Source organism: Theropithecus gelada, chromosome 12 (assembly GCF_003255815.1).
Source record: "Theropithecus gelada isolate Dixy chromosome 12, Tgel_1.0, whole genome shotgun sequence".
Taxonomy (NCBI): domain Eukaryota; kingdom Metazoa; phylum Chordata; class Mammalia; order Primates; family Cercopithecidae; genus Theropithecus; species Theropithecus gelada.
This window is the reverse complement of record NC_037680.1, coordinates 81,880,900-81,894,127: the sequence shown is the minus strand read 5'-3', so window position 1 is coordinate 81,894,127 and position 13,228 is coordinate 81,880,900. Positions and strand designations below refer to the sequence as shown.

The 13,228-nt window shown below is 38.9% G+C and overlaps 1 protein-coding gene across 4 annotated transcripts in view; it reads right to left on the bottom strand.

The window, feature by feature from the left end:
• Positions 1-13,228, bottom strand: part of PARD3B (par-3 family cell polarity regulator beta) — a 1,097,854-nt gene that overhangs the window by 474,801 nt on the left and 609,825 nt on the right. For 3 of the 4 annotated variants that reach the window (XM_025404986.1, XM_025404990.1, XM_025404989.1), the window contains exon 11: positions 1,539-1,724. The exons of the other annotated variant lie outside the window; for it this stretch is intronic. In XM_025404986.1, the coding sequence (XP_025260771.1) occupies positions 1,539-1,724 (186 nt within the window). The remainder of the gene's footprint in view (positions 1-1,538; positions 1,725-13,228) is intronic. 4 annotated transcript variants of the gene reach the window in all.

Here is a 13,228-nt window from a genome sequence, read left to right as displayed (position 1 = left end):
GCCATTGGCCCTCTGACACCTTGAGACACAGGAGGGACATGCCCCAGCTAGCCTGCTGATCCAAGGAGCAGTAGAAAGCAATGGAGCACACTTGGATCTGCAGAGTTTCAGTGGGATCAAGAGACACCAGCCTGAATCAGAATCCTCCCCAAACCCCAGCTCCCCTGCACAGAGCTATGAGAAAAATAAAGGCTTATTGAGGTATATTACTGAAAAATTATGACTATTTATTATGTGACAAAAGCTAACTAAACCAAGGAGTAAACCGAAGAGGTGTCTATCCAAAGTGCATTGATTTCACAGTGAAAAAGGCATTATCTCCATATCTAGTCTAAAACAAAAGTGGAAGGGTAAGTGTGAGAAGATAGTTGCTTCAACGAAGCCAGAATTCTAGGTGCAGAGGTGTTCTATGTATAGTGTAACAGGGCCTTCTTGGCTTTGCTGTGGGAGAGGGCAGACGTTATTCATATCACGATTATTTTCAGACGGCTAACATTGATCAGCAGCCGGTGACAGGCGCTGTGCTAAACACTGGACACACATCGTCTCCTTTAGTCTTAACAGCAGCACGAGGAGCCAGGCACTGCAAATTTCACCAATGAGGAAACTGAGGAAGTCGAGGCCGAGCAGCTTGCCTCCATTCACAGGGAGAGAGTAGGTAAGGCAGAATTCAAACTCAAGAAGTCTCCTTGCACGGTATGAGATAATAATGATGGTGGCGAGAGGTGCAAACGTGCATCCTTCCTCTATCATCACTTTACTGTTTTCATCACATTGTGTGTACTGACTTATTTAATCCTAGAAGCCTATGAAGTAGGTATTATTTATTATCACCATTCTACCGGTGAGGAAATGGGAGACAGCTGGTCAAGACCCTTGCCTACATTTCCATATAGCTAGCAAGGACTGAGTTGGACTTGAACACGGGCCATCTAGCTAACCAGTACACTATGTTAATAGTTATTAACACATTGCTCACCTCAAGGTGAAAGGACTGAAGCATGATCTTCCTTCTTTTTCTGGAAATCTATAAGCTTCTCTAAGTATTCAAAATGAAACATGCATTCTTGGCACCATGGTTTTCTTCAAGTGTTTAAAACGTGATACATGGCCTTTAATTTATACTGCAATCACTCTCAGGCTCCCCTGAGCTTTCATTCTTGCAAGCACAATTGTCTTATTTGCTGCCTTTATGTTTACTTGTTTTTAGTTTTGTTTTTCTGGTTGTGTACTTTTAGGCTCAACTCTGTCAGTTTACAAATTCAGAGGAATCCTAATGGAGTAATAAAAAGTATGCAAAAAAGAATGTGAATCATGATGGGTTTTTAGAGGTAACTCTAAAGAGTAAAAATAGCCAGTTAAGGGACAAAAACAGCAGCCAGCTATTCCCCAGATCTGTTCACACATGTATTTTCTGTATCTGGCGGGAAAGTCTCAGTGGCCTCAAGTCTTCAGGCACTTTCCATTCAGTCTCTAAGTACAACAGTCACATCTGCAAGTGCCTTCTCAAAGGATGTACAAATGTCATTCCTACCCACCTTAAAAGCAGCGCCTCCATGAATGATGGATTTGATAAAAATCCCCAAGTCTGTTCCAGTTTCTCTGGATTTGTTCCCTTTCAAGCTCACCCCAAGGCCAGCAGAACCTGAATCATTCAGGGGGATCTCAAAGGTGAGCTGCTCGCTTGTCTCCAGGGAGAGTGCACAGCAGTCAGGTTCTCCTTTCTGTTAGGGGAATACACATGAAAAGAGTGAAGAGAAGAAAGCAGATTAATATTTCACTCTCTCAGATGACCAGACACAGATGCAATCAGCTGGACAGGATGACTGGACCTCTAACAGCTATAATCGGCTCCTGGCAGGCAAAGGCTGGTCTTCGTTCTCCACAAGGAGCCACAGTCACATCCATGGAGCAGGGGAAGAGGTCTCAGGGAATAATATTTGGTAATTGTCAATAGAGTGGATCGTTTGGCAAGTCAGAGTGATGCAATCTGAAACAACTCGCAAGCCTTTGGAAATTTAGCAAGATATTCTCCATAATAAACAAGGCTGGACATTAGACTTAGGGTATCCTGGGTATCAGAAGATATCTTAGAGATAATGGAGTCTTAACATCTTCACCTTACAGATGAAGAAACAGAGCTTAGTGTAGAAACGTCTTAAAATTCCAGGAAAATATTTGGCATACATAATTTAAAACATACCATTTACTATGGAAACAACACTATTGGTAAAGTTTGTTAATAAGATGCAGAATACTGAAGAAATGAGATCTTATTTTAAAGTTGAGAAAAATGATTTATAATGGATATCATCAAATGAAATTTCACTTTGTCAAAACTCATGCTTTCAGCCTGCTTCTTTGGGTAGTATAACTCGCTGGCATTACATTTTTAAACTTAAACAAAAATGATTATGTACAACAAATATTCATGTCATATTTGACAAATGACACCTAGCCACAAGCATACTGGTCTCAAGGAATACAGAGTATGGTGGCAAAAGGCATATTTAGGGCTCAGGTCTCCAGGGAGAAGTATGAGGTTAATCATATTTGGTCCCTAGTGTTTTCAAATATGCAGCAGTAGGAACGGACAAGTGCTGCCCACATAGGATCTTTGTGGGCCTCCCTTCTGCATTCCTCTCAAGCTTGTAGAAATGTAAAACGGCCACAGTGTTCAACTGAAAATTTTGACAATGAGATACCCCTGGAAATGATCAAGTCATTCTAGGTTGGTAGTTCCTTCCTTTCTATAATTATGTCTAGAGACTCTCATCTTAAGGTCACACTGAAGGGACTCTTATGTAAAATTACATATTTAAAAAATTACTATGAATGTCTGAATGTCAGTCACATATAACTACAAAATCAGAAGTAGCAAAGAACCCATAATTAAAACAGGATTAAGAGGTCGGATCACAGCCAGATCAACTGATGTGGCATTTTCAACCCCTCCCCAAATAGAGAAAATCCACATCTAACTTTTAAAGAAATAGTCCTTTCATTTGATTTTCTTATAAGTGAAGTTATCTGTGAAGATTTTGACAATAGGTTGTTCAAAGAAATGAAACTTTATGGCTTAATAAATCTATTACAAGTGAGCTCTTTTAACTAACTCATTATGTTGTTACCTAAAAAACAAATCCCATTATTTGATTCAAACTAGCTGTCTTTTTTCCATTGGAATGCCAGAGTTTAGTACTAAATGTAAACTATTAGCCTTCATCTTTGTCTTTCAAAATGCCCAATTTAAAATCCATAACATTTCACAATCATTTATGTTTCCAGGCCTCTCTGGGATTTGCTTAATTTCAGTCTAATAAAGTTCCACTGAATTAAAGTGCAAATTAAGGGAAAACCATCCTACTGTAAGTTTGTGAACACCATTTCAAGAGAAAAAGGTTCTCTGGCTTTTGTCTGTCGGAGACAAAGAGACAAGAACTAGCTTTGCTTTAGTAATTCCTTCAAATCACTTCATTTTATGATTAAATAATTCCTCTTTTGGCAATTAGATTTAATTCTCTGTAAGACTGACAACCACTGTTTGCACTAACACTTATCATTCATTATTAAAGTGGTAGAAGCAAAATAGAAATCAGGTCGCATTATGGTTATCTTTTCTTTCAAAAAATTTTTTTAAGTCTGTGACATCTGTGATTCAAAAATACAACAGAAACAATACACTGGAGACTAACAATGATTGACTACTTCATTTCTGAGTACTTTACACATATTAATACACTTATGTTTCACAGCAAACCTGTGAGGTTGTCATGTCCATTTCACAGATGAGGAAACTGAGGTGCACAGCAGATAAACGCCATGCTGTCAGAAGACTTGGAATGTGGAAGCTTTGTGGGGCTTAGGCACAGTGTGGTTCCTGTGTCAGACTTTTTTTTATTTTATCTTTTTCTCTAGTGAATAGTTCTGAGGGGTCTACTACATTTTCATGTTTGACATTATACAATATCCATTTTCGACAAAAGATACAATTATAAGGTGACACATTTTCTATAAACTATGATGTGGAAGGTGTTTTATTATTTTTTCTTTATAAATGTATATTTTAATTGACAAATCTTTTTTTTTTTTTAAAGTTTACTCTGTGGTTTATTTTAAACAAATTCAATTCAGCATCCAGGTATTACTGCTCCACCAGCCAACTGAAGTACTTATTTTTAAAAGTATATTTCTGACTTTAAACACTTAAATCCATTGTGGTTTATCATGTCAATGTATAAGAATAACTTAACCTTGTTTTCTTTTTAATGATTTTTTTTATGATTATACTTTAAGTTCTAGCATACAAGTGCACAACATGCAGATTTGTTACATATGTATACATGTGCCATGTTGGTGTGCTGCACCCATTAACTCATCATTTCCATTAGGTATTTCTCCTAATGCTACCCCTCCCCTCTCCCTCTACCCCACAACAAGCCCCAGTGTGTGAAGTTCCCCTTCCTGAGTCCAGGTGTTCTCACTGTTCAATTCTTACCTATGAGTGAGAACACGCACTGTTTGGTTTTCTGTCCTTGTGATAGTTTGCTCAGAATAATGGTTTCCAGCTTCATCCATGTCCCTACAAAAGACATGAACTCATCCTTTTTTATGGCTGCATAGTATTCCATGGTGTATATGTGCCAAATTTTCTTAATCCAGTCTGTCGTTGATGGACATTCGGGTCAGTTCCAAGTCTTTGCTGTTGTGAACAGTGCCGCAATAAACATACGTGTGCATGTGTCTTTATAGCAGCATGATTTATAATCCTTTGGGTATGTACCCAGTAATGGGATGGCTGGGTCAAATGGTATTTCTAGTTCTAGATCCTTGAGGAATCACCACACTGTCTTCCACAATGGTTGAACTAGTTTACAGTCCTACCAACAGTGTGAAAGTGTTCCTATTTCTCCACATCCTCTCCAGCACCTGTTGTTTCCTGACATTTTAATGATAGCCATTCTAACTGGTGTGAAATGGTATCTCATTGTGGTTTTGATTTGCATTTCTCTGATGGCCAGTGATGATGAGCATTCTTTTCATGTGTCTGTTGGCTGCATAAATGTCTTCTTTGGAGAAGTGTCTGGTCATATCCTTTGCCCACTTTTTGATGGGGTTGTTTGACTTTTTCTTGTAAATTTGTTTACGTTCTTTGTAGGTTCTGGATATTAGCCCTTACTCAGATAGGTAGATTGTAAAAATTTTCTCCCATTCTGTAGGTTGCCTGTTCACTCTGATGGTAGTTTCTTTTGCTGTGCAGAAGCTCTTTAGTTCAACTAGATCCCATTTGTCAATTTTGGCTTTTGTTGCCATTGCTTTTGGTGTTTTAGTCATGAAGTCCTTGCCCATGCCTATGTCCCGAATGGTATTGCCTAGGTTTTCTTCTAGGGTTTTTATGGTTTAAGGTCTGACATTTAAGTCTTTAATCCATCTTGAATTAATTTTTGTATAAGGTGTAAGGAAGGCATCCAGTTTCAGCTTTCTACATATGGCTAGCCAGTTTTCCCAGCACCATTTATTAACTAGGGAATTCTTTCCCCATTTCTTGTTTTTGTCAGGTTTGTCAAAGATCAGATGGTTGTAGATGTGTGATATTATTTCTGAGGGCTCTGTTCTATTCCATTGGTCTATATCTCTGTTTTGGTACCAGTACCATGCTGTTTTCATTACTGTAGCCTTGTAGTATAGTTTGAAGTCAGGTAGCGTGATGCCTCCAGCTTTGTTCTTTTGGCTTAGTATTGTCTTGGCAATGTGGGCTCTTTTTTGGTTCCATATGAATTTTAAAGTAGTTTTTTCCAATTCTGTGAAGAAAGTCATTGGTAGCTTGATGGGGATGGCACTGAATCTATAAATTACTTTGGGCAGTATGGCCATTTTCATGCTTTGATCTTTCCTATCCATGAGCATGGAATGTTCCTCCATTTTGTTCCAAGATGGCCACATAGGAACAGCTCCAGTCTATAGCTCCCAGCATGAGCGACACAGAAGACGGGTGATTTCTGCATTTCCAACTGAGCTTTGAAGAGAGCAGTGGTTCTCCCAGTACAGAGTTTGAGATCTAAGAACGGACAGACTCTCTTCTCTAGTGGGTCCCTGACCCCTGAGTAGCCTAACTGGGAGACACCTCCCAGTCGGGGCCAAATGATACCTCATACAGCCGGGTGCCCCTCTGAGATGAAGCTTCCAGAGGAAGATCAGGCAGCACCATTTGCTATTCTGCAGTATTTGCTATTCTGCAGCCTCCGCTGGTGATACCCAGGCAAACAGGTCTGGAGTGGACCTCCAGCAAACTCCAAGAGACCTACAGCTGAGGGTCCTGACTGTTAGAAGGAAAACCAACAAACGGAAAGGAATAGCAGCAACATCAACAAAAAGGACATCCACACCAAAACCCCATCTGTAGGTCACCATCATCAAAGACCAAAGGTAGATAAAACCACAAAGATGGGGAGAAACCAGGGCAGAAAAGCTGAAAATTCTAAAAACCAGAGCACCTCTTCTCCTCCAAAGGAATGCAGCTCCTCGCCAGCAATGGAAAAAAGCTGGATGGTGAATCACTTTGACAAGTTGATAGTTGTAGGTTTCAGAAGATCGGTAATAACAAAACTTCTCCAAGCTAAAGAAGGATGTTCGAATCCATTCCGAAGAAGCTAAAAATCTGAAAAAAGATTAGACGAATAGCTAACTACAATAAACAGTGTAGAGAAGACCCTAAATGATCTGATGGAGCTGAAAACCATGGCACGAGAGCTACGTGACGCATGCACAAGCTTCAGTAGCCGAATTGATCAAGTGGAAAAAAGGGTATCAGTGATTGAAGATCAAATGAATGAAATGAAGTGAGAAGTTTAGAGAAAAAAGAGAAAAAAGAAATGAAGAAAGCCTCCAAGAAATATGGGACTATGTGAAAAGACCAAATCTATGTTTGATTGGTGTACCTGAAAGTGACAGGGAGCATGGAATCAAGTTGGAAAACACTCTTTGGGATATTATCCAGGAGAACTTCCCTAACCTAGCAAGGCAGGCCAACATTCAAATTCAGGAAATACAGAGAACGCTACAAAGATACTCCTCAAGAAGAGCAACTCCAAGATGCAAAATTGTCAGATTCACCGAGGTTGAAATGAAGGAAAAAATGTTAAGGGCAGCCAGAGAGAAAGGTCGGGTTACCCACAAAGGGAAGCCCATCAGACTAACAGCAGATCTCTCGGCAGAAACTCTACAAGCCAGAAGAGAGTGGGGGCCAATATTCAACATTCTTAAAGAGAAGAATTTTCAACCCAGAATTTCATATCCAGCCAAACTAAGCTTCATAAGTCAAGGAGAAATAAAATCCTTTACAGATACGCAAATTCTGAGAGACTCTGTCACCACCAGGCCTGCCTTACAAGAGTTCCTGAGGGAAGCACTAAACACAGAAAGGAACAACTGGTACCAGCCACTACAACAATATGCCAAATTGTAAAAATCATCAATGCTAGGAAGAAACTGCATCAACTAACGGGCAAAATAACCAGCTAACATCATAATGACAGGATCATATTCACACATAACAATATTAACCTTAAATGTAAATGGGCTAAATTCTCCAATTAAAAGACACAGACTGGCAAGTTGGATAAAGAGTCAAGACCCATCAGTGTGCTGTATTCAGGAGACCCATCTCACATGCAGAGACACACATAGGCTCAAAATAAAGGGATGGAGGAAGATCTACCAAGCAAATAGAAAACAAAACAAAGCAAAAAAGCAGGGGTTGCAATCTTAGTCTCTGATAAAACACACTTTAGATCAAGAAAGATCAAAAGAGACAAAGAAGGCCATTATATAATTGTAAAGGGATCAGTTCCACAAGAAGAGCTAACTATCCTAAATATATATGCACGTAATACAGGAGTACCCAGATTCATAAAGCAAGTCCTTAGAGACCTACAAAGAGACTTAGACTCCCACACAATAATAATGGGAGACTTTAACACCCCACTGTCAACATTAGACAGATCAATGAGACAGAAAGTTAACAAGGATATCCAGGACTTGAACTCAGCTTTGCACCAAGTGGACCTAATAGTCATCTACAGAACTCTCCACCACAAATCAACAGAATATACATTCTTCTCAGCACCACATTGCACTTATTCTAAAATTGACCACATAGTTGGAAGTAAAGCACCTCTCAGAAAATGTAAAAGAACAGAAATCATGACATATCAAAATGATATGTTTATGGAATACAGCATGGTGTTTTAAACTATGTATACATTGTGGAATAGCTAAATTGAGCTAATTAACATATGCATTACCTTATATTCTTACGAATTTCTGTGTGTGTGTTGAGAACACTTAAATTCTACTCTCCTAGAGATTTTCAAGTATAAACTACAAGGTTATTAACTATTGCCACTATGTAGTAGGATATACCTCTTTAACTTACTCCTCCTAACTGAGATTGTGTCTTTTGACCAACATTTCCCCACTCTTCCCCTCCTCTGTGCTTGTAACCACCATTCTACTCTGTGAGTTAAACTGTCAGACTCTTCACTGCCATACTATACTGTATCCTTGTGTCTCAACTTTTGTCCATCCCATGATTTAACCTATCCTCAAGAAATTCCAGGACAGATTTCTAAAATGACAGCAAGACATTATGTCATTTACATTCTCCATACAAGTACAGTTATGTTTTATATCTTTCTTATGCTGTATCAGGCTTAAGCCATAATTAGTGCCCTCTAATAATAGCAAACTTCCCAAATGGTAAAGGAAGCCATTACAGTTAGTTAACACAGCCATTTCCTCTGTTAGAAATAAATGTCCCTTTATCTGACATTAAAAAAATCAATATGCTGAATGCCTCTCTCCAAGAATCCTGGTTCAACCAGTAACTCTGAAAATTAAACTCAAATCTTGCCAGACAGCATTTTGTAGCAAAATGGAAATGGGTATAAAGTACTACCAAGTGACCTAAATGCCAGACCTTAGTGATATGATCAACCCCCAAGCAGTGGCACATCTAAGACCTCGGATTCTCCTGGTTTCCATCTTCAGGCAACAGCTCTTTCCACTCGCAGATATCAAACGCACACACACACACACACTCACACAAACACACACGCACACACACACAAAGGCTGGCTGGCAGGCATAGTAAGGGAAATCTTGTGAATTTCATTTATGTTTAAAATCTTTTCATTACTTGTTATTCTTTGCCACTAGAGGCCCTGTCTCTAGATACAACATCCTTGAGATTCCCAGAGCCAGGCCCAGAATGGATGCTCTAATGCCTCCCCTGTATAGGTGCAGGCCTAATGCCCAGCACCTGCCCAGGGCTGGTCACACAGAACCCTCAGCTTAGGCTTTTTCCACCTCGCCACAACTGATATTTGAAGGCTGCTAATCTTTTATTGTGGGTGTCTGTCCACTGCATTGCATGATATTTGACCAAGTCCTTGGCTACGACCCACCAGATGTTAGGAGTACCCCCTTCCCTAAGCTGTGACAACTAGAATGCCTTCAAACATTGCCAAATGTCACCTGTGGTCAAAATCACCTCCAATTAAGAACTACTGCCCTGAATCAACAATTGGCAAATCAAAGCAACCAGGGCCCAGAAGGTGTTTTAGCAACAGGCTGCATTGCTGCCTGTTCGTATGTTTCCAAGTCTCAGCAGTTTTTACTGAGAGGGATGTCAGATGTCTCTGAGTGGAGGAAACAAGACATACTTCAGCACAATTAAGATGAAAAAGTGTTAGATCCACAGGTTCATGACTGAACACTTAGTTGGTCAGAATGAACTACTGAAGAATCATGTAATCGTTATATTTCTAGTTAAATGGCAGCTAATTTTCCAGAGGAAGTATGATCTCTGTGGGATGAACAGAGTAGGACAGGTGGTAGAAAACAAATGTATTGGTACATATATAAAATGTTTCCTTTTACTCATATAGGAATCCAGGATGGGGCAAGGCATGGTGGCTCATGCCTGTAATCCCAGTGCTTTCAGAAGCCGAGGTGGGGAGATGACTTGAGGTCACGAGTTTGAGACCAGCCTGGCCAACATGGGTTTAAGAATTGGAAAGAGGAAACTGAAGAGTCTACCTGGTCAGGCCTTGCTAGATATACTAACCATTTTTTAGAAAACAAATATCAAAAGTAGTTACTTGGCATGAGAGGAAGAAAGAGAGGAAGTAAGATGGATGACTGGGGAGACAGCCATACTATTAGCTTGAGAGTGTTCCAAAAGAGGCCATCTCTGGAATCACAAATTTCTTGTATTGCAAAGCAGTGCCTGATTCACGCATGCAAGTGGTAATAATCCGGCCTTTCAAAGCCCAGGGGAATCCACCAGTCCACAGGGCCAATGTCCAATTTCCCAGAAGCCCAGCTCAGACCTGAAAGCATCCATGCTGAACCTTTTATGGCCCTCATTTCATTAAATGCTGTGCTCTTGGCTCAGCACGAGCAAGCTCTGGATGTCTTTGCCTTGCCTCCCAAATGTGCAATTAGTCTGTGTTGTGAGCAGCTTACTTTATGCAAGAGTTCTGTTTCACATGCAATCATTTTGTCAATTACCAAAACTCAAACAAAAGAGGTTTTTTTTTTTTTTTAAAAAGAGTAACTTTTAAAATATATAAAGCAAAAGCCATACCTGGCAATTCTGCCAGGATATTTTATAATAAGCTTATCCATTGTTAATTTTGCCTAAGTAAATTCTAAGAAATTTAAGGTGATGAAACTTTTGTTACAGTTAAATAAATTTTCACAACAATGAAAGGGTAAGACACCCGCAAGACACTTAATTTTGTGAAATTATTTAATCTTCTGAAGAAGCACTGGGTAGCTATTATAAGCATGAAAGGTTTTTGGCCAATTGGATTATATAAAATTCAGAAAGTGGATATTATCCTAGAGTAGGGATCAGAGGCTCATTCCAACAGCAGGGAGGCATTTTATTTTCAATTGTACTTTTCTGAGGGTAAAGAAAAGAAAAAGATGAGAGATGACCAGGCACATGCCAAAGTAAAAGGTGATCTAAGGAGGATCATTTGTATTATACTAAATAGTAAAAGACATTTCCCTTACTACTGCTGATGTAATCTTGGTGATTTACAAGTAGGTAGATGATCTTTTAAAGTATTTCACCCTCTAGACAATACAGACTATATAGACAATATAGATGATAGACTGTAGATAGACAAAAGACTATATGGATAGATAGACAATATAGACTATATAGTCTAGAGGGCAAAATACATTAGAAAACAGACAATATTATATATATTCTATACTGTCTATCTATAGACAATAAAAATAAAAGAATACAGACTATATATGTCTGTATTGTCTGTATAGCCCTATGATCTCTAATATATATTAGAAAACCCACACACATCTGAATTGAACCCTAATTTGTTGAGAGTTAACTCAAAATTCAATATCATGTCACTCATAAAGAAAGGAAAAATGTAAGTTAACGTTGCAATAAGTAAGAGAAGAGTTGCACAGAGCTCAGTGTAACCAGTTCTGGTATTTACTTTCAGTAAAATAAAACTTTTAAGATATAGGTCATAGTTAGTTCAATAATGTCAATATCTGAAATATATGTCCTTATGTGACTTCCCGAAATCTGTATCTATTCATTTGAAATAATTTTCGACGACAGATATGAGTGAGAAAATTCTAGACATTATTTATAATTGAGACATTTTTCATGTTTTCAAAAACCCATCCGCATGAAAGGGGGTAGATGGAGGAAACTACTAAAAGCAAGAGCTGATCTCCGACTCAACTTACCAAAAACCAATTTTCTTTAAGTAAAGGATTAATCTAATATTAGAAAATAAATATCAGAAAATGGCCATTCCATATTGCCTGTTCAATGTAACATTTAGTCAGTACCTTAATGTAATAATGTACCTTAATATAATATTGAGTCAGAGAGTAAAACTAACAAAAGTAAAACAAGTCAGAATTAAGATTCCTGTAGTAACCCTCTCCCCCTAAATATAGTATATAACCTTGAAAGATCAGAAAATTCAATGGTTTAGTGACACAAACAATTTTTTTCCTTTCCAGATAAAGATTAAAGAAGTAAATGTAATATTTTATGTCATGAAAAACAACAAATAGAAATTTTATAATTTAGACAATATGAAATTACACAACAAGAACTTGCTTTGTTGATTTGATTGAGGAACAACAGGACTTTTTGTTTTGTTTTTACTTCTTTCTGTTAAAAGTAGATTAGATAAACCTGATTAGATGTGTCTTAAGTATTATATTTTACATGCAATAATTTAGTGATTAAAATACATGCCATGGCCAGGCACGGTGGCTCATGCCTGTAATCCCAGGACTTTCGGCGGCCAAGGCGGGCAGAACACTTGAGGTCAGAAGTTCGAGACCAGCCTAGCCAACATGGCAAAACCCCGTCCCTACTAAAAATACAAAAAATTAGCCGGGTGGTGGCACATGCCTATAATCCCAGCTACTCAGGAAGCTGAGGCAGGAGAATCGCTTGAACTCAGGAGGTGAAGGATACAGTGAGCTGAAATCGCTCCAGTGCATTCCAGCCTGGGCAACAGAGTGAGACCACATCTCAAAAACAAAACAAAACAAAACAAAACAAAACAAAAGAATGTGTCGTTTTATATGAACATAAGAGTCAAGAACAAACAATATGATATAACAATTTAATTACCTTAAAAGGGAGCGTAAGGGGCCTGATCCTGAGAAGTAGCCCATTTGGGAAGCTGGGCCCTTAGGAAAATACTTCCAATATCTTTGCTATCACAAATTCTTTGATGCCAGGCTACCTGCATTTAACATCTTTAAAAGATAGCACAATATCAAGGACAAGAGTGAAACATAAATGACAGTACAGAGCATCTCACTAAAGTGAGCACATGGGCTACGGTGCCTGCTCTACCCACAGACCAGACTTTCACCCAGGAAGCAAGGCTGGCACCAACTGACGTGCAGGTGCCCTCTGCTGTGGACAGTCAATCCACAGGCTGCTGGTGCTTCCCAAGAACGTCTGGCCCAAGGCTGTGCCCATTTAGGGCTGGCTTCAGAAACCAACTATGTCAACCAAACTGGCTCCCTCTAAGACTTGGATCAATCCAATGTCTAATACACAGGCTCTCAGCCATCGCATATGGGGAGAGAATGTGGGTGTCTATGATGAAAAAATCTGGGGAAAAGGTTTTTTTTTTTAAATTTTTTTTTA